The sequence below is a fragment of the Taeniopygia guttata genome, chromosome 2 (genome assembly GCF_048771995.1).
Source record: "Taeniopygia guttata chromosome 2, bTaeGut7.mat, whole genome shotgun sequence".
In the NCBI taxonomy this organism is placed as follows: domain Eukaryota; kingdom Metazoa; phylum Chordata; class Aves; order Passeriformes; family Estrildidae; genus Taeniopygia; species Taeniopygia guttata.
Window position 1 is genome coordinate 99,182,564 of NC_133026.1, and position 22,044 is coordinate 99,204,607.

General features: G+C 38.7%; 1 protein-coding gene across 3 annotated transcripts in view; it reads right to left on the reverse strand.

Annotated features, from left to right (window-relative positions):
* Window positions 1–22,044, reverse strand: part of LOC100223646 (low-density lipoprotein receptor class A domain-containing protein 4) — a 327,058-nt gene that overhangs the window by 188,722 nt on the left and 116,292 nt on the right. For all 3 annotated transcript variants that reach the window (XM_032746926.3, XM_072924475.1, XM_032746929.3), the window contains one exon: window positions 5,158–5,298. In XM_032746926.3, the coding sequence (XP_032602817.3) occupies window positions 5,158–5,298 (141 nt within the window). The remainder of the gene's footprint in view (window positions 1–5,157; window positions 5,299–22,044) is intronic.

Sequence of the window (22,044 nt, forward strand, 5' to 3'; positions counted from 1 at the left end):
CACCTGAAGTGGGACAGCCCGGCACACATGAAAGCAGAAGCACAATCAAAATGTAAATCTAAGCAGTTGTTTTTATCTGCACAAATTCGGTGTCACAGTCAGAGGGGGATGCCAAAGGTCTCTTTAAACAAAATATTTTCCTTTGATTGAGCTTTTTGTTTTTAAAACAGAATCATTCTCCAACCCCCTGCAGATCCCTACAAAGCTCAGAGCTGACAGCAGTAGGTGGGGGTGGTGAAAGGGAGAGCTATATATTTGATTTGTTTGGGTTTTTTTACCTTGCAGAGGAAAATGAACTCCTACAGCAAACTCTTCTATGCCAAACAGCCATGACACATCACCTCCATCAATGCTGACAACTTGAAATTTGATGTAGACATAATTTGCACATGACAAGAAGGATTTATCCTCACTTATTTTATTCTTCTGTAAATTCTCAAGCATGTCAATATTTGTGTTTGATATGCCCACGAACACATACAGATCATAGCAAAGACAACTACCTGTACTGTTTTCCACCAAAAAATTAAAAACTTCTCAGTAACACATGACTTGGACACTGCAGTCTGCAGACTACAGACAACACTTCCCATTTCAAAATCTAATTTACTTTTAGCAGGACAAGGCAGGCCAATCATTTGTTGTGAAACAAAGGTAAATGCTCAAACAAATGAACTGTGTCCTAGATGCAGGCACATTGTTTCAGTTCTTTGGAGTCCAAATTCTCCAGGTCACATGGGGTGGCAAGCTGCTGCCAAGGCCAAGTCTGCAATGCTTAAAATACTACTCTTTGCCTCATTTTTCCTATCATGGCTTTGTGCTGTTAAATGCACCCTTGACCTCCAAGTAGTCTTAAAAGAACAGTCATCTCCATTATCTCAATCAATAAGTCTTTACAGCTGATGAAAACAAAAACAAGTAGCCCTACTGAAAGCTGACATGGGCTGTGCACACCACGAGCTGCAGGGAGAGGTGCAGTGGCACTGGGTATCCTCACAGAGGAGGGGAGGTGTGCTTCAACATGCATCGCCAAACCTGCATCCCACTGTAAACCAAGCAAGCTGTTACCTTAATGTGTTCAGCTTAAATGCCTTAACATGTGCTTTGATCAACTTGCTGGACTGCAGCTTTGTGCCATCTAAAATCAGATTCTAACACACCTTGGATTTTCCCAGCTGTCCTCCAATTTCTCTGTGCTATACAGAGTGAATCGCCCACACAGCAGCATAAGGCAGTCCTACCTATAAGTCAGCAACAGAAAATTAAGACAACCAAAGGGTTTCAGAGATACACTTCCTGCTTTCCTTTGCACATGTGAGACACTGAGTTCAGTAGCAACGTTTTTACAAGGGCATGTAGTGATAGGACAAGGGGGAATGGCCTGAATGAGAATAGGAGTCAGATTAGGTAGCAGGAAGAAATCCTGTACTGTGAGAGTGGTAAGACACTGGAAAAGGTTGCCCAGAGAAATTGCCCCATCCTTTGGAGTGTTCAAGACCAGGTTGGATGGGGCTTTAAAGCAACCTGTTCTAGTAGGAGTCCCTGCCTATGGCAGGAGGGTTGGAAATAGCTGATCTTTAGGGTCCCTTCCAACCCCAACCAATCTATGATTTAATAGACTGAATTAACAGCACACTGGAGTCATGTAAGTATGGCAAGGAGAGAGGAACACCAGATCTGAGAGACATGAACTCCTCTAACAGTAAGGAGTAACTCCTATAATCACAAGATCCAGGGAGCAGGTCACCCACAAAAAAAAAAAAAAAAAAAAATCTTCCTATGCCATTGCCTATGCAACTTCACTAAACTGAGCAAGTATCTTCAACACGACATTCTGGATTTGGCTGCTGGCAAGAACACAAATGAGAAATGGTTCAGCAGCTGGGAAATATGGGGTACCACTAACATGGCACATACTGCTTAAATAAACTAAAGCAGAACTTTCATATGAAAATTAATTTATTTAGACATTGTTTGGGGGCAGTCTGTGTATAAATCTGAAATGAGATTAATATTTTTTTCCATCACAGGAGAATAGAAGGTTTGAATACAGCATGACAAAGGGATCTTTGAACAAACAGCAGAGGGGAAGGCATAATGCTTGTAGTGACAAAGTGCTGTAGGTAAAGACAAGGGTAGTTCCAGGGAGAAACAGAATACCCTGCTTGGATGTTAACCAGCACAAACTAATAAGTGGCTCCTTTCAACAGTTTCTTTCCCATTTAAGAACTGCACACAAGCAAGAAGATGCAAGAACAGAGCTTATATGTAACACTGACCAGAAAGAAATACCTGGTTTAACATTCCTCAAGTTATTTTTATTTTTAATACTAATTTTCTTCTTATTGAGCTGTATTGCTATTTTGTTACTAATGAGAGAGCAATGAATGTATGTACTTCTGTGTTGAAAGGCAGCCTGCTCAGCTGGGATATTTCAGGGGCATACACTGGTGCAGTCTGGTAGGGATCCCCATTAAAATCATTGAGCAAAAGCATGCACACATTTCTTAATTCAACATGTCATCCCTCTAAGGCCTGGGGACCTCACTTCAGCAAGTATTCTAAAAACATTTTTTCAAAGCTGGAATAAGCCAACACAATTGACATGTCCATAATAATCTTGTTTCCTATTACCAACTGGCACTGATTTCTACCATGTGGTAGTCTGTTTAATAGCCAGAACATGGTAAATATAATTTGAATACAGTATATGGTTGTATTATTTTTTTCTGTTTGGCTTTGATCTTCTTTTTCTCTTTGTTTCACCATTAGGATCTTTTTTCACTGGGATTTGTTTGGGGTTTTTTTACTTAAAACTGAAGTCCCTTTATTTAACAGCACTTTTCAAACAGTCCCTATTGCAATTAAACAGTACAGTCCCTGTCAATATCCCCAAATGCAACAAATCATGAACTGCTTTGTCTGCCACAAGGTAAGCAAACATTTAAACATTTCCAAATGCTCTTAGCAATGTATCCAGTATTTCCTCTACAAACTCATTTCCAATATTGTTGCAAAACCAGCAAATACAGTTCTTGAAAGACTTAATAATAAGACTGTTTATGTAATTACCCCTCTTCCCTCAGCACTTGGGAGATCTCAAGGAGTAGGCCTACTCCTTGAGACCATATTTTAGAAGCAGTCAGAGAAAATGAACAAGTCCAACAGATTTAAGGAAACATAATTCATATGAACGAAATTGGAGGGTTTTGTTTGCTGGAGATTTTTTAACACCCATGGATGGGTGGTAACAGCCCTCACAGCTGTAAAAGCCTGACTGGAGGAGGAAGTCCACTGTCTCCAAGTCCACTGAAAAGTAAGAAAATTGCTGCCAACTTGCATGATGTTCCAGAGACAGGATCATGAAATGCACCGACTGCAATTCTCAGGAAAGCAGTGGGGAACCTTTTGCTGAAGGTTTTTCAGAGACACATTTTGTTTGGTTTGGTCAGCACAAACTTCATGTTGCTGGAGGCTAGGGGGACAACTCACTAGCTGACCAGGCAGGCCTGTCTTCATGATCTACAGCAAGACCGGAGGGGACATATGTGACTTAGGAGAAGACCAGAAAGTTTGCAGATGCCGGGTCAAGCAAGTAACCATTTATAGGGTCCAAAGGGCTTTTGAGGAGAAGGTGCCAGCATGATACTTCATTACTGCAAGACTGCCACCAGCACAGAGGGGTACTGCAAAACCATCGGCGCCCTCATTGTCAGACCTGACAATGAAGAAGGGTTTGGGAGTTCCACCTAAGAGGCTCCACCAAGGAACTCCCAGGGTGCCACCATCACACTGCAGCTGTGCAGAGCCACCACCTGCAATGCCACAGCTGCTGCTCATCACCAAAGCCCTTCCCTCCATCTGCTACCACTACGGGTAAGTGAAAAGCTGTACAGTATGCCAGTCAAAAAAAAAATCCTCTATTTGAACAGATGTGCTTACAAGTTCTGCATGAATAAATAATAAAATGTAACTTTTTTACAACTCAAAAGCCAACGTTATGGGCAAATGTGACATTTTGATTTGGACGCATCACCAAAGCCTATGTCTTGTCCTGGGACTTGGGAGAGAGTTCCACTCAAAACCAAATAAATTAAAACAAAAATAAAATGAGAGAGCCTAAAAGAATACATAGGTCATTATTATTTCAAAGCCACTGAAATCACTGTGGAGGTACCAAAGTAATACAAAGTACAAGATTTAAATTATTTAGAGTATAGCATTTAGGAACATGTCCACTTAGAGGTTAGAGGGTACAGGAGGACAGCTATCCAACACCTGACTCCATCTTCTGCCCTGCTTACAGCCATATGCATTAATTACAAAAATTACAGATACATGCTGCTCATAATTGCTATTACTGATAACAACATAACAAAACAGATATTTCTAAGATATAGTCACAACCAGAAGTGAAATAGAATACTGAGGGATGTCAGTATGGTCAGAACAAAACCACTCGGAAAGCAGAAGTAACATAAGATACTTCTATTGCACCTGTGTATAAGAAACCTTACTGGAAAATTTATCACCCATCTAGAAAGCTGAATTGTAGTTTAAAAATAAATTATTGCATGAGAAACGAAAGCAAAAGCAAAGTTTGATTTCATTGTACATGACTGAGGTCAAAGCACTAAGAAAGCAATTCCTGTGATAAACTCTGGCACTCTATGTGCAATATTTATGCACTGAAGTATAGCAGCTAAGGATATTTTAAATATATACCTACAAAGGTCAGTAACCTACCAAATGATGCTGGTCTCAGCACCAATAAAACTAATAGGAATTATGAACAGAAAATTATAATTTTCTTGATAGTATAATAGCATTATAAAGATTTTTACACAGACAGAGCATAGAATATTTTGTAGAATCTTGAAAACAAATATTTAATTATGCTTTCTCAGAGGCCACATATGATCCACATGATTATAATTGTCATGTCCATAGCACAAACTCCACTGGAATAACTAAAACTTTACATCCTGGGGAAAGTGTGTCACAAATCCCTGCTAGTTCCGAGAAAAGTATTATTAACTTTCTCTGTCTCATACTCCCTTGATATCACACTGCAGATCAAGTTTCCAAAAAGACTGATTTCTGAGGTAACCAGACATATTTGACATACATGGATGCACACAAGGAGCCAATACTCACAGCTGAAGATGCCTGGAGGTGGATGCTCTGTTACAAGCAGGCAGTTCTCTTCATCACTGTTATCCCCACAGTCATTCTGTTGGTTACAAATCAGTGAACCAAGATACAAGCATTTACCACTGGCGCAGGTGAATTTGCACTCTGAAAGGCAAAGAAGAAACCAAAACAAAAATTTGTGAGAAAATTGATACCTACCCTTCTTCAGTGCTAAAATGACAATCTTTTTCAATTAGATGCTATAATGGTGGGTGGGTCTTCAACATTTCAACATCAAACAAATAGTTTTGTCCTTACAGCATTGCATGTATAAATATATACGTGACAAATTCCCAATCACCAGAATCAAACCACTAGTAAACCAGATTTGCCACTTGGGAAAATTCACCTTTTAATAATAAGCAATATTTTTTGCAGTTAATGTTGATTATAGTTCACTTTGGACAAAGACCGTGTTCTCATATACATTTGTGTGGCACCTTGCATATCTGGGGCAAGACAGCAGTATTAATAAAAATAATAATTGTCCCACATTAAAAAAAAAAAAATCTTGCATCAGCTGTAAGGCAACAGTATAGTTTGTAACCAGGAACAATCCTGTTCAGACACAGACAATTATTCCTTAACTACCTTCCCAAAGCAAATTTGCCAGTCTCCCCCCTAATTACAGTCAAGCACTTGGTGTCTGCACATTAAAATCCCACATGCAAGTGTTCTTTCAAAGTTAGTAAACTTCTAAAATGCCTATAAGATGTCTGAATGCTAAATGCAGGCATGCTGTAGCTTTTACGGTTTGCTTTTACCAAAAAAAATGGAGAACAGTTTCCCCTAAATATGATTCTGTCATGAGAACAATTCCTATGAGACCAAATATACGTTATAGCAAGTACTGGAGATGTAATTAGGAAATGTTCACAAAAATATACACACAATTATGAAAAGCTTTCTCACTAGGATTGTTCCAAAGTAGAATACACATACAGAACAGAGAACACACTATATCTAGACAAACTAAAATTTAATCATTACACTACTAGTACGTTGACAAATTCTGGTGATTGTCATTCACAAGCAGAGGCAAAGCAGGCAGAATTAGAAACTCTCACAAGTAGTTTATTAAAGGAGTGCCATTCCCTGAACCCTGGGCTTCCCTAAGACTACAGTATGAGTTGGCTGATTCTGCTTCAGAGAGATGATTTCTGGTCTTTCCCAGCAAAGAGGTAGAATTTGTTCATCTTCAGCAGTATCAGCAGAAGACTTTGCTTTAATCTTAACTAAGTCTGAACTGAGACAACAGGACCTCCAATGCCAAAAAATCCCTAAATCAGCTACAGAGGTGCAACACTCACTCTATTGCATAATGCAAGCATGGTAATAGCAAAGGAGAGAAAAAAGAAATTGAGAAAGGGAGCGAATTAATTTTCATTTTTCATTTGCTTTATATATAAAAGCAATTTGCAGATTTCACTCTGAACACTTCTCAAGACTATTAATGATGTTTTGGTACATATACCAGCAAGAACCTGCTGCAATAAAAAATTGTATGCACAAATATGTGTAACATATAAAATGATACTTAGGAATATAATTAGAAGGTATGAAGGGCAAGGAAAACAAGCATTTCCTATGGGGGGAAAAAACTGATCTATTTTGCTTGGTGAAAGTGTACTTATAAAATAAGTATTTGCCTAAAATGATGTCCTCAAATTTAAGCTTTTTTTCAGTCCCACCCTGCAGTCCCTGACCTATTAAAATTGTAGAATTAAATACTGTACAAACAAATTATTTTCTTCTGTTTGTTACTCTGTTCTTCTCTGAAACAACAAAGAACTGAAGAGGCATTGAAGTGCTTAAAAATCATAACCAAATGAAGTAAGCCTTTGAAACCCATGGAACTGAAAAGGTCATTAACAATTACTTCTGGAAAGGAGACGTAAAACAACAGGCTCAATATTAGCAATCTGATAATTACAATGCTTTAGGACTCATTTCTGCAATTTCATAAAAATCTGGAACAAGAAATGAACAAAGCTGTCTTGGAAGGTTAGAAAAGTTGTCTTGAAAGGATTCAAGCTTCCCAAGTATCTTAAGTGAAGAATATCACACAGGGTTCAGTTAGAGTGGAAAAGAACACAATGCTTCTATTAGAAAGAATCAATCACCATCCTGTAGTTAGAATATGTGGCATGCTACTTTGGCTAGCTTTTACTGCTTTCCTGTGCCTTTGTGTTGAGTCCTAATGTAATGTTTTTCTTGCTTCCCCCATGGCTGATATAAAATGCTCCAGCAAGATGTCAAGTCAAAAGCAGTTAAAGCTAAGAACTCAAGGTGTCTGTTTGCCACCAGACTTTACAGTTTTCACGCAAAAGACTAGACAAAGCATTGCATTTTTCATAGCTATATTAAAGTCTTAGAAGTTCTGGGGCTTAACTAACATTATCCTAAGAGGACTAACTAGAAGAAAGGATTTGTGATTTAAGGTGAACTGGGGGGGGTGGGGGGGGGTGGCATAGATAACAGAAATAAACAACACAAATTTAGAAACAAAAAGCAGACTTAATCAACTTTTCTTGTAAAATATTAAGGCTATTTCCTCATTCCCTCATACATGTGAAAATAGCCATTGTGACGGTGCATTAAAAAAAAAGAGTCATGAGGCCTCTTGTCCCCTTTTTGATGTGCCCACATGGACTGGAAGATTGCTCACAGTACCACAGGAATTCTGTGTTGATTTGAAAATGGGACGTGTTGTTAAAAATCATGTTGCCTTCTGATCTCCCACCAAATCTATTTGCCAAGGAAGCAGTCATCCTCTACTGGCGCTGGCTGGGATGGAGTCAACTTTGTTCACAACAGCCCCTGTGGTGGCTGTTTGGATTTGTGATCCAAATAGTCAGTGTTGGACAGTGTTTTAGGACAGTGTTGATGTCACAACAATGTTTTGGTTAGTGCTGAGCAGTGCCTGCATATCAATGGGACTTCCTCTTTTTCTCACTCATGCATCTGCAAAAGTAACATCTGTATCTAACAAAATGTAATATCTAGTGGAGGACACAAAATTGCAAAACTTAGTCTGCATACTCACATTCTGTTGACGTGTGAAAGAAATATTTTTAGAAATGTATTACAGGAATAGATAAATTAATTAAACAGATTATTCAATGAAAATTCAGATACTTCTGACCATAGAACATACTTAGGATCTGGTATTTGCAACTTGTGAACAAAAAATTCAGTACATTAAACTAGTTTGCTTAGTGAATGCATTTAAAGAGTGCTTTTTCTAAAACCAGAGAAGAATCCTTCCTTGTAAAGCAAGATGGATCAAAGTCAGGTTGAGGGAGGTAGTACAAAGCAAATATTAGAGTATTTTCAAACTGAAATAAGCCTGCAGAGGAGTGTACCAAAATACAAGGAGAGACCTCAAAACACTCCGACCAGGGAATCCAGACCAGTCCAGACTAAACCACTGTGCCTAATGACACACCAGAGAGCCCTTTTTAGTACAAAGTCTTGTACTTGGCCTGTCTAGACAAGACAGGGGGGAAAGATCCTGTTCTGAAAACATGCCAGCATGATCCTTCTTTCATGAATAATGTTTCAAAGCTAGACAGTTTCCTTTTTCATTTTCAAATGGCAATTAGTGAAACATCAGTAGGTTGGTCAGCAAGGCTCTGACTAGAGCTAAACCTGAAGCAAGATGACAGCTACTGGAGGTTGAAAAATATCAACCCTTCTTATAATTATGTCTTACTATGTTCATAATTATGTTTGGAGCATACTTTAAAAAACCCTATATGATACAGAGATTCTTCAACATAAAATTTTAATAAACGTACTTCCAGGTAGAACTCGACTATCTTGGGGAAAAAAAGGAATTCTGAGAATAATATTATGAACATTCCCTATTTTTAGAAACTGAATGCAAGTAGTATAAATAAGTGTATTTCACACATGTTCAAGGTAGATGCTTGTATGCATAAAACTCTCTACAATTACCAATATATGACTGCATTTCAAATAGTTTCAAATAGTTAATTGAAGGTTATGTTTCTGTTGCTACAGCAAAAGATGGATTTGCCTCATGATACAAAAAACCTACCCTGATGAGATTTTTTTTACTGTGAAATGGAAGATCTGATGTATTGGGTAGGCTTATTTTATCTGTGCCTAGCCAACATGATAATTTTATCCTTGCATTCAGCTTAATTCTTTTAGACTTCATTTACACTTGACTTCATCCATATGAACAGCATTCCCATTGTTCTGTCATCCCACTTACTGTAGGGCATTTTTAATTATAGCTAAGTGATGTTTGTTTTTCTAATGTAAGCCCAACCATGGGGCAAGGAAAAAAAGCAACAAAGTGTCATATTGAAAAAATATGGTGGTTTAAGCCACTGTTATGATGCATGTCACAGCTGCTTATTTAACGGGTCTGAGATGATTATCTGACCCAGGGGCAGAATTCTCTTCCATCCATCCGAATAAAAAATAAAAAACTCTGTATGCAGCCAGTGATTTCAAACTGTTGTGACTAAACTGTAGTAACGCGGTTCAAATGCACAAAGTGAAATCCTAAGTGATGTCTGGGACTCCACCAGAGCGGAAAGGCACTCTCCCAAAATCCAGTGACTGGCAGCTGTCCGGGCAGCTCAGCCAGCAGAGGGTGATCAAATACCCTGCTGAACTCATGTAAATGGAAGAGGCTCTCTTTGCCTCCAGGTGGGTGGACCTAGATCTCCAGAATAAAGGCCTAATTTCTTATTTCTTATGCAAAGACACCATTTTAAGTACATCATCATACTTCTTCATACTCCTGCTCATATTGCAGCATGTAAGAGCCTGAAAGAAAATATGTTTAAAGGGCACCATCACCTGTTATAAGGATAATAAGAGGCAAAAGCAGTAAATTGGGGAGGGCAGGAGGAACCACACTTCACTAGAGATTAAAGAAACATAAACCACAAATACCAGAGTCAGTACAATAAAACCCTGTTCAGCCTCTCATAAACATCTGTCTGTGTATTATTTTTAATATTGTAGATTGTAGCTTTATAATGGGAAGTAAATCATAAATAGGAGACATGCACACAAGGAGCATGTTTATTTGAGAAAAAGCTTGTTTAATAAGGAAGATGGCAGGCTGCCATGCGATCTAATAAACCTCCACTGGTGCAGGGAAGGGAGGGATAAATAGGTCTCTATAAAACAAAAAAGCACTTCACAAAAAGAATGCCAAGCAGAACACCAACAAAAAATGAAAGCGGATCAGCTTAGGCAGGGTAAGAAGCAGAGCTGTAAGTCAGAGGCATGTCCTCAGTGCCCGCGGCCTCACATAGGACCAAGAAACGAGGCTGTTCCCAGAGCCACGGAACGTGGAGACAGAGACCTTCTCTGCCCAGGGAGGATTACAGCCTTAAAACCAGGCTGATTGAAAGAAGATTGTTACTGCTTCACAACCAGTCTCATTTACTCTTACAGTCCCCCATGCTTGCTTGCTTATCCAGCAATTATCTTTTCATCTATTTCTTACGGCAAAGCCTGGAGCTATGCCCTTTAACAAGTTACTATTTATGTCGGTAGCTAAAGGAAGCAAACACAATATTCTTGCTCACAGGTACGAAATCCGCTGCTCAGTTCACCAGTTCAGGGCATTAGGACATTTCACAAAGCTCACCTTAATTAATAGCCTGAATGAAATTACCAGACATCGTGGGGGTAACTAAAAGAGCTCCTTTATTTTGAGATTGATCAGTGAGGCTAGTTTTTGCCTGCGATCCTTCTTCACAGTATATACCTGTCTCTGGCGTGAAAATAAAGAGAAAAATCTCATCCTGATGTCCATTGGGGTGTTAAGAAAAGAGTTTTTATCAACACTGGAAACTAAATTCAGGAGACTCACTGTCACTGAGCCACCATCCTGCCATGCAGCAAGTCTCCACAGCTTCGCACTGGGGACCAGCAGCAACCCTGAGTGTGTCCCCTCAGGAGCGAGACAACAGTTCCCATCACAGCACTTATCATGAATGGACAAAGTCTCTCCAAGGTGATCCCAAAGACTGTCAAGCTCACACAAATTGCCAGTTCTGCCAGCATAAAGAAAAGCCAAAAAAGGAAAGGCTCTTCTATTGCCACCTTCATAAGTGATTTGTTCTATTTATCACTTACCTTCCCATAAAACAGCAAGGCAGTTTAAATATGGGGTTCCATTTTCTGCTCTTCTACCTACTTTCTTTTCCTGGACTGGCAATGTTCGGCCTGCTTATGCCCACAGAGAACTGAAATGCCAGGACTCCTCAACAGAAGTCGAGAACTGTGTCTACTTCTCGTCATTCATGTTAAGATCCTTTATATCCCCACTAAAGCCCCCTGACACCCCCTCTGGCCACAAAACTTCTTCAGAAACATCCTTCCAGCAGTGCATGCCTGGCACTCCCGGCACAGGGAACTGGTGCCAGTGCCAACAGCTCCACCGAGTCACAGTCTGGACACTGCCCCGGGGCCCCGCTTGGTCAGAGCCCACAGAGAGAAGGACCCGGCACCACGGCAAACGCTCACTCCACCTTATGGGAAGAATGGAGGGATGGGTTTCCAGAAGCCATGGGAAGGCCTTGTGTCTGCCCTGTCAGACCCCACAGGAGCCTCTGCTGGCTGTACTTTTCTATACTCACTAGCAAAGTTTTCCAAGTCAAGTATGGGGAAGTGGGGAAGGAGCATTGGTGACTCAACTAATGACACTCTCATTTTCAGTTGAGAAATTACATGAGGAGACTATTAAAGATACATTAAGCATGTACCTTATAATTTTTGTCAAGCAAAATGTCATTATCATGGGCAAGTGCAGGTAAGAAGGGTATATGCAAATGAGATTTTCTTAACATCTCATCCTCAATCATAATTCAAAGAATTCTTGAATTATGGTAAATATTTTAAAATTATCTTAGTTGGTGTTCATCTTAAGAAATCTTTAATAATCACAAGCAGTGCCACTTACCAGGTTTGTAGAGCATGGCATATGTAGAGGAATATAAAATTTAAAAATCATGTTACTGTAGCAGCTTGTTGTTTTTCCTTTGGAATACTGTTTTCTTAACAAACAGCTCAAGACAATATCATTTTATCAGGCAACTTCATAAACTTTGAATCCACAGAATACAGACTAGACCATGTCCCTTCACAGATGCCTTGTGAAGTTTTGACCAAAACCAGGCCCAGATGAAGACACACAACAGTTACTGCAACACAAAAGGATTATCTGGGGCTTGGGAATATGGTAGGAAATTGGTAGGAAAAAGTGTTGTCTTTATGTTTTTTGTTGTTAAGTGATGTCACATTAAGACTGTGACCCCTGTAGGGCAGGAACTGTTTCAAGCCAGCTCTCCTAGGAGGTACTGAAGCACAGAACAAATACTATTCTCATCTGCAATGGTGTGATGGTACTGAATCAAAGAAGGGTCTGAGAACAAACCTGAGAACTGGACTTTTCATAAAAGCAATGCATAATGCAGGCAAGAGTATACTGTGTTTCAGGTGGCTGTTCAGATATCAACCTAATACTGATGACAGTACTTTTTTTTTATATGTCTTCCTGAGCACAGTGTGCAGAAAATATAAGAGAAATTATTGTATTTACTGTGTGTCAAGATGCAGGACAATTATGGAGTTTCCAACGTAACATGAGTTCCAGACTTCAATGGACAACAGTATTCTTCTTTCATTTCTTAATGGCATTTGAATTGTGCAATGCACACTACTGTGAGTAATGAAAAGTCTGTTATCATCTGGATCATGTTCTCTGATCCACACCTGCGAAGATTTGTGTGTTCCTGCAGTAAATACCTTGTCACTGTTAGATTTTGTTCTTTAAAAGCAATTTTAACTAAAGTCCAATTATCTAAGAAGTGTTTAACTCAGTTCACTGTGCCTCAGGGCTCACATAAAAATAATACCTAGATTATGGGGAAACGGATTGCTCTCAGTGGTTTGCACCATATAGCATGGACAAAGTTTTTTACTAACTAGTACTGTCTTGTATCAATTGTTACTAAGCTCTTCCCTCCTTATTCATCTCTATCTAAAAATGAGTCACACATTCTATTCACCTTAGAATTTTTCCCAGAAGTCAGTGATTTTTTGGCTAAGCCTTTTAAAGAAAATAAACAAAATAATTCCTTTCCACCTTTCTTTAATTCTTCCTTTTTACCAATTTCCATGAACACTTCCTCTCATGTATGTATTGTAGTGCAAATGTATACAGACTCCCACATATATGTGTTTCCTTATAGTGGAGCTGGTATTCATTTCATTTGCCTAATATTTTCCACTATAAATACCTTGGAAAATCCCTCCTATGCTCACTGCATGAAGCAGGTCTGTGATGCTGAGCTGGAAGAATATCCCTAGCCTACAGAAGTGCCTCTTCTATGTTCCAAGAAATTCTCCTCTGCTTTTATGGAAAGAAAAACTGTTTTAAAGAAAAAAAAAAAAAGAAAAAAAAGCAGTTATCTTCTTATTGTCTGCATCAGGGGATCTTCTGGCAGCACTCCTAAATAAATAAAAGGCACAGACACTGTGAGGCTCCAGCAACACCACTGGCAGAGCAACAGCCCAAGCCATACTGGGACAGCAGGGGAAGAGGCAGATGAACTGCATGGGGAGGGAAGGTGAGCTCTGCTTCCCCCCAACTTTCACACAAGATTTCCACTTCACTTCCAGGCCAAGTTCAGCCATTACTACAATCACCAGGTGCTCCTCTTCCCTCCTGATCAAGTGCATGAGACAGACAGGCACAAAGAAGAAATGTGAATGAAAGCCAGTATTTTATGCTTTGAGAATGCCTCATTTAGCAACCTGCACAGCATAGTTTTAATAAAGATTATTTCAAACTACAATTATGAGATTTTGTTTAAGCATCAGCAACATATTTGACCACCGAGGTATTTAACTGAGATTATCTAATTATTTCCATGGTCAAAGTGCGTACAAAGCAGACTGTGCAGAAAACACTGATACAGGCATCCCAAAGAAATCTCTACCACTTAGACCATTCTGTTGTTGCAACAGTATAATTTAAAAATGGGCAGTGTGTTTAGGATAGTGCATCTCAGGCTGTGAACGTGAATATACCATTAACATGATGATGGATGGTGCTGAGTCTCTCCTTGCACTATGCATTGTCTTGGGTAACATCGTAGTAGAGAAAACCAAAGCAAATTACCTCCCTTCCCCAATCTGTACTCAACTTTGCAGACACACTGAGTGTTCAAGTGAAAAAGCACCTCATAAGTAGCCCCAAGCTTAACACAATGCAGAACTTGAATATAAACAGAGGCTGTAGCTCACAAGCTCAGGCCATGACTACACTGCATGTGACAACCAACAAAAACAAAAACAAGCTGGAGCACCGTGTCCCCATAACCGAGTGCTCTTGGCCGGCACTGCTGCTCAGTGACAGCTGGGTGGGACATGGCACAGCCTTCCCCTGACATCAGCTCTGGTTCACATCCATGTGCAGCTGCCCCTCTGGAAAGAGACAGAGAAACTAAGGACGTTTCTGACAGGTCTGCTCGAATCAGGGGGACCACCTGACCCAAGCTAAGTGTTGGCATGGTGAGGAGGAAAAGAATACAGTGGGGCACCCAGGGAGGACTTATGTTGCCTGGGTGTCCAGGTGCGATGGTAAGGGCTTGTTTTCACATCTACATATCTGGCTTGGGTGAAGTCACAGAACCTGAAACCCCCTTGACAGAGCTGGCTTTGAGAAGTTAACCATGCTTGTTCCTTCCTAAACACAGTTTAGGAGGTCAGTTTAAAAAGGAGGTCAGTTTAGTGGCCACCTGGTATGCACTGTACCAACACACCTGAGCAGTGCTACCTGCCAGGCACACATCCAGCTCTCACCTGGGCTTGGGGTACCACTGATGATTGAAGCTGGCTTTTCTGACAAAATGTGCTTTGCATCTGAGATCCAAGTAGCACTTGATCTACAAAGCACACCCCAAGCCCTGACACATTACCTCACGCCTACGGCTGTTCTGGACATGATTTCTGTCTGTGGTTTATCTTAATATGCTGGACTGGATACTACTGTGGTTGACATGCAGATCAGTCATGCCAGCCTTGAGACAGCAATGTCTGTCAGAGAGGCAGTGTAGGCAGCCAATAGCAAAAACCATTTCAGACATCTAATTTAAACCTGCCACTGTATATCTGTCAGAAGCCCCACAGAATATTTTGGGTGGGGACAAGAGAGGAGCCTATGATAAATCTCTGGTTACAGCACAAGCTATCAGTGTATCGATGACAAGTTAAAGCATGTTAAAAATTGTACAAATGATGTGCTGAACACAGAGAACCTCCCAGCCATGAAAGAGAGTAAACAGCCAGAGCACTGGAAACTCAAGAGCTACTCATTGTGTTTTAACTCTAGGCAAAGTAGTTTGTAATATTGTACCAGCTCATTATTAATAATCTGTTCAAAGATGGTGATAATTTTCTGTGTTTTTGTAAGTCAAGATAATTGAACTGAGGTCAGTTTCATAGCACTGTTCCCTCCTCAGAATACTTCAAATAAGAAGCTCATAATAAAGTTAATACCACACTGCTCATTTGCTAGCAACAACAAAGGAACAAAGTATTTGTTAGAGCCTCCTAATAACCCTCTAATTTAGGGTCCTTATGCTTAAAAAATTATTGAGACACTAAGAAACACCATCAAAATGAATTAGTCTTTCTTGTCACTAGGGGATATTTCTTTAAAACATAACATGTTTTACTACTGAATGTTACACTAACATATAAAAACTGCTTCTCCAGAGAAGAGCCTTGTCTAAAACCCAGGAAGCAGATTAAGAATATTTTATAATCTGCAGGCACTGCTTTCAGATAGATGAATATAAAAAGAATGATCCTCAAGAAAGAAAAAAGAAGTCCAGCAGCTACTAGTACTAGGTAAAGATTAATTTAGCACACGAATCTTTGGAAATCAATTCAAAGGTGAGTGAAATTCTACAGCAGTGTACTATAGGTGTCCCTGATTTTTTCCTACTCCAGTTCACAGATACTTACTGAGACATAACAAAGGCTACTGTTAAATGAACACGGTGAACACATTAGTACATTCTAATGTTTGTGCATCTAAATCTGTTGTTTTTAAGGTCTGAGCTCAGATGTGGCTTCCAGCGTGCAAATATCATCTGTTCTACACAATATTAAACAAAAAACATTCACCTAAAGTACTTCAGCAAAAGCTTAAACAAACCATTTGTATTTTGTGTTACAGTGGATTAGGAATTACGTAGAAAAGTTGCAATTAACAACAGTGGAGAAATAATAAGTGAAATACCTCTTTTTATACTTCATGAAGTAACTGCCTTTGAGCTGACAGTAAAATATTTAAATATGCTCTACTGCCTAAAAGACAAAAGCATTAATGGCAGGACAACACATCCTGATAAAAGGTCATTTAAAAGGGTAGGAAGTCCCCTCCTTAATGGATTTTGGTTATAAAAAATGTATGAAAAAGTTCCTTAAATGACCTATGCATAAGGAGATTTTGTGAAGTTCACCTATTTTAAACAGCAAACAAACATTTTAAGACCTATTGGTATATAGCATGCAGTCATCAAAGCCTTCAAAGTGGGATTAACTATTTTTAAAACATTATCATGTTTGTAACATATGCACATATAACAGTAATAACTTACAGTCCTCAGAACATATTGCTGTTGTTAAACTCATAGCTGACATGGTAGAACATTTGAGAGAAGAATACAGTTTGGGTTTAAACATGCTTTCTGGAGTTCTAAATATGACCTCACACACCCAGTTAAAGCTTAAAATGCAGAATGAAACAATCTTATTCTGCAAGCACATTCTAAGCAGACCATTAATAAAAGAAAAAATACATTTTCTTGCGAGTAAAACACTAATATTCACTCTTCTTGAAAGGCAGAATTTTGGCAGAGCTGCTGTTAGCTAAGATGGATGCAGTTTGCTTTGAGGAGCACTGTTCCTCAATGTTATTCCTCAGGATGCAATCTTTGATTTCCATGGCAATTGCTTGGGAATACAGCTGTAGGGTGCAGTTCTTTGAAAACCTTAATTAACTACATTAGGGCAAACATCCTAAATGGCAGGTATTTGAGAGACACTCACAAAGGAATAGCTGAAGAAAAGAATTCACTCCATTTCAGATTTCCAAATAGAACATTAGGGTCCTTCAGAGAATCACCAGACTACAGCTTTTTAGAAGCATAATTCCATCAGACAAAAAAACTGGGCAAAAATTAACTCTATTTGATGACATCAATCATGGAAGGAATTCACATATTAAGCATCAAAGAAATGGGCAGTGGGTATGGAAGGCTAGGCATCTTTCTAATAATATGCTGGTGTTTGGTAGGTCTGTCTCATTTTTACATTTTGGGGGCTAATCACATGTATTTTAATGAGAACTCGCTTCACTGAATTCAACCCCTAAACATGTATTTTAAATAACTTGCTCACTATTTTCTTTGACACTAAAGGTGACCTATATATGTTAAGATTGTGGAAAGATACTGTGAATATATATAGAGAGATACAGGAATGTGGAAAAGGAAGACTAAAAAAAGAGAGGAATGTTTTGCCCCTTCTTATTTTTTGAGAACATTAAGTATTTCATTCTCTCATATTACAAGTACCTAGAGATAAGAGAGGACTACTCCTTAAATCACTCTAAAACTCTCTAGATAATATCTTCAACTTTAATGGGGCTTCACATATTTATTTCACTTAAAGCTTATTTATATCACATGCCTAGCAATCAGCAGCCTACATCTTGTCTTTTGCATAAAGATTTCTCCAAGTGTCTTCTAAATATTTTTTCTCTCTCAAGCCATATATCAACAGCAAAACAAGAAAAGAATAACCTGATTTTAAAAAGAATCTTATCAGTGTTCTTTTCTATAAAATAATTTCCTTTTTTACAATATATAGGCAAGTACATTGCAAAGAAATAAAATCAAAGAACAAAAAAAATCCAATCTTTCCATATTCTTTCCTTACAAAGTTCACCTTTGATTCATGTACCATTATATAAAGAGACATATACTTTCACATGAATATATCTAACAGGAAACACAAAGCATAGGCATTGTAGGCCAATATTGAAGCAAAATCTTGCCTAGGATGTATTGACCTGGAGATTCCTTTACAAAGTACTCAGGCTGTAAATTATTTCATGCTTCTTCAATGCAAGGACAATGTAGAGTTCAAAATCTCAATGCAGAACCATCATAAAAAAGCACTGGCTTGCTTTGTATGGAAATTTCGATGAGTCAATAGGAAATACTTTTTTTATTTTAAACACAGTATCAACTGATTTTGAATCCATGTATCAACAACATATTATATAATGTATGATGTGATTAGGCAATGCAGGTTGCAAAAGCACGTTCCAAAAACACACGGAATAGTCCTGCCAGACTGTACTACAATTTCCCAGCTTCCGTTTTAATACTTGATGTCTGCATACAAAACCAGCAGGCCAAACAAGAAGACTGGCCTGAATTATTTTCACATAATATTCAGGAGAAAAGAGATTTGCTGGCTGCTGTACAAGGGAGCTGCCTGCAGCCCTGCACTATTACATTTGCAAAGTGTGCAAGACTCAAGTCCTGTAAAGAACATGGAACAGCAGGAAAGGAATGCATAACACTGTGTACTAAAAGATCCAGGGGAAAAACTATTATGCTGTCTTAACTAATAGTTCCAGAAACTTTTCTTTCAGTAAAGTCACTGAAGGTTTTGTAAGATCTTGAAACAAAAATGTTACGATTCTTTTCTTAGCTGCAGTTTTCCCAGTCTGTATGACACTGGGCAAGCTGCTTGGATCTTCCCAGCATACCTAGAGCTGTAATAACAGGAATAACAATAACAATAATAACCATAGTGGTGATGATGCCACTACTGCTGCTGGAAATGATGTAGACATAAAGCTCATGATGACTGTAGGAAGGAAAATAATGAGGCAAACTGAGCAACATTACCATGTGTCTCAGTGTAAAGGAGAATCTCTATTTATTAATAATTTTAATAATTTTTAGTTCCATTAGGTTTTTTAATCTCATCAACTATTAATAAATGTCTGTTGTCTGTACAGATTTTCTCAATGGAAACTGTTTCAGTTGGGCCACCCAGACAGATATAAGACGAGATATAATGCTCTTGCTTGCTTCCATTTAACCCAAACATTTATCTCTAAAGACAAAGTAAACCAAAACAGTTTTATGTCCCATCTAGCATGACAAGCCACTTTTGTTTTTGTTCATACATAGTTTCAAGCATCTCTTTTCAGCCATCTATAGAGAACAATTAAATCAATACATAACTAGCACTGCTGCAGTGATCAGTGGAGCTTTATCTTGTTTCTCTTTTATTTTCTGAGGCAGATAAAACACCTGATGAAGAAACCCTGAGCAATATACTCTTAGAAGACTAACCCATATTCTTGCTTCCCAGGATCTAATCTCTGTTCTCAGTAAAGGCAACAATAGAGCAGAACTTCACTAGAAGACTACAAAGATCAGGATTTCAGTGAGGAAGAATGAGTAGAAATTTCTTGCACCAATATACAACAATGTCTTTGTCCCCAGTGACATCTTCCCTAAATATTTCAAACTGAAGTAGTCAGAAATATGAAAATGCTTTAGCTCTGTATGAAGGACACAAAAACTAGTAGGGTATATGAGGCATCCTAAGGATGGAAAGCTGCCATAAGCTCTGTCTAAAATACTGTGCATCACAGTCTATGTCAGTTGTCCATGACTCTGTCACCTCTCCACCCTGGAGGCCATGAAATTGGTCCTGTCTGAGACAGCCATCATTTCATGATAGATCTGGGACAGTTCAAAACATAAAAAATTATTGCAATGTTAAATTACTAATTTATGAGAAAGGTGTGAAGGTTTGAAAGAACTGCTCAGAAATTTCTGCTGAACCTGAAAAAGGTTTTGAAGAGGAATAAAAGTAAAAGCACAATTAGTGGACAACTGAATCTAGCTACAGATTGCCTTTGTTTTATTCCTCGCCTTGGTTTATTATTCCACTCCCCAGTATCTAAGGGAAGGATAATTTTAAGAAGAACTACAGATGAACAGAGACCAGTAATTCTTTTCTTAACTGCTACTAAAACCTGAACAGCCATTTTATTTTATTGCCAGTTCAGCCATTAGTACCAATGGGTCAAGGGCTCAAGTTCACTTTCCTTTGACACTGTCTTCAGTCACAAACTCATGATAAAACTTCTCTCAAGAGCCCAATTTCAACTGGACAGCTATAGGATCATAACAGGAATTTCAACAGGATATAGGACTACACCTCAAAACAGGGGCCATACTTTTCTGTGACTGCATGCAGCCCTACACCTATTGATACCCCCCAACTCCAGTGAACAGGGAGTGCCCAGTGCTGATGGAAAGGAGTCTCCTCTGCAGTAGCAGTCGCAATTGTACAGATGTACTTGCAGCACATGACAGATCCAGGTGCTTCTCCCAGGTCTCCTATTCCAGAAAAATGAACAGGATAATTAAGCATGTTGGGATTTACTGAGCTGGCAGATTTAGTACTGAAGGAGAACACCTTGTGCAGTATGCAAAGTCCTGATGCATGCTACATTAGCTGCAGGGCAAAAGGAGACAGCCTCATTTGCATGCCAGCTTCCCCTCCATATTGCATCCAGTGATTTCCCTACTTTCTCCTGCCATGCAGAAAACACCTTTATAATATACAATTTTCAGTCTAATCTAATATTGATACAGCCATAGTTTTGCTGCAAGTGCCAGTTAGCTTCTAAAGTGAGCTTCATGTTTGTGTTTTTCTTCCCTTCTTACCACAGACAACCAACAGACACTCGTCCTTCAGAATTAAAACTAACTCAATCTTTAAAATATTCACAACTGTTTTTTTAAGGAATTACATGCACACACAAATCAGTGCCAAATATAATGAAAAGGCAAAAGTCAGAAGATTTTGTGAGCTGTGGAATTGCCATGGCTGGCTTTTTGGCATGATAGAAATAATGCATATTATATAGAGAGAAACTGTCTCCATGGCACTCTGTGAAAAGCAAAATTTTAAATATTTAAGAAAACCCTATCATTGATATTAGCATATTATTTGACAATGCCATAAATTATTAGATATAAAATTACACAGAAAGGTAAATTTTAGGTTTCTTAGAAGTTCCCAGTCTATCTGCACTTAGGACCTTAGATGTGTCTTCCTTATAATTGATATTTCTAGATTTTTTAGGTATCTCCTTCCTTCTTCATGAAATATAAAATCTATTATATGCTTGCTGTAAAACTCTAGTTTCAGAAAATTTTCCAAGGTTTCAGGCTACTGCTTCAATAATAAAAGTAAAAAGTTACCACAGAAACAAAAAAAAAACCCTATTTTAGCATTAAAACTTCCTTTCTTATAAAAATTTATTTTTATGGGGCAGTTGTAGGAAAATTTTAAATGCCAAATGTGGTAGTTGCAAAAAGCCACCACCAACAAAACCATCTTACATGATGGTTCGTGGCTCTCCGTGTACCCTTTTTTAAAAAATAAAATTAAGCTAAAGAGTAACACATGATGTCAAAGCCCAGAATCCAGTATTTCAAGAACCACAACCCATTTCTGCTCCTAAGTTTTCATCACTCTATGCACATTTGAATCACAAATACTTGCATACCTTGCTGCTGCACAAGGGGAAGTGATAGATAGCATGAGCAGAGCCCTTTAGACAGTCTGATGGCAGAAAGCTTCTAACAAAAGCTTACAAATCCCGATTTTGTAAGAAGGCTCCTTACACATGATCATCTCTCCTAGAGGATGAGAAATAGTGGCCTTAAAAAAAGA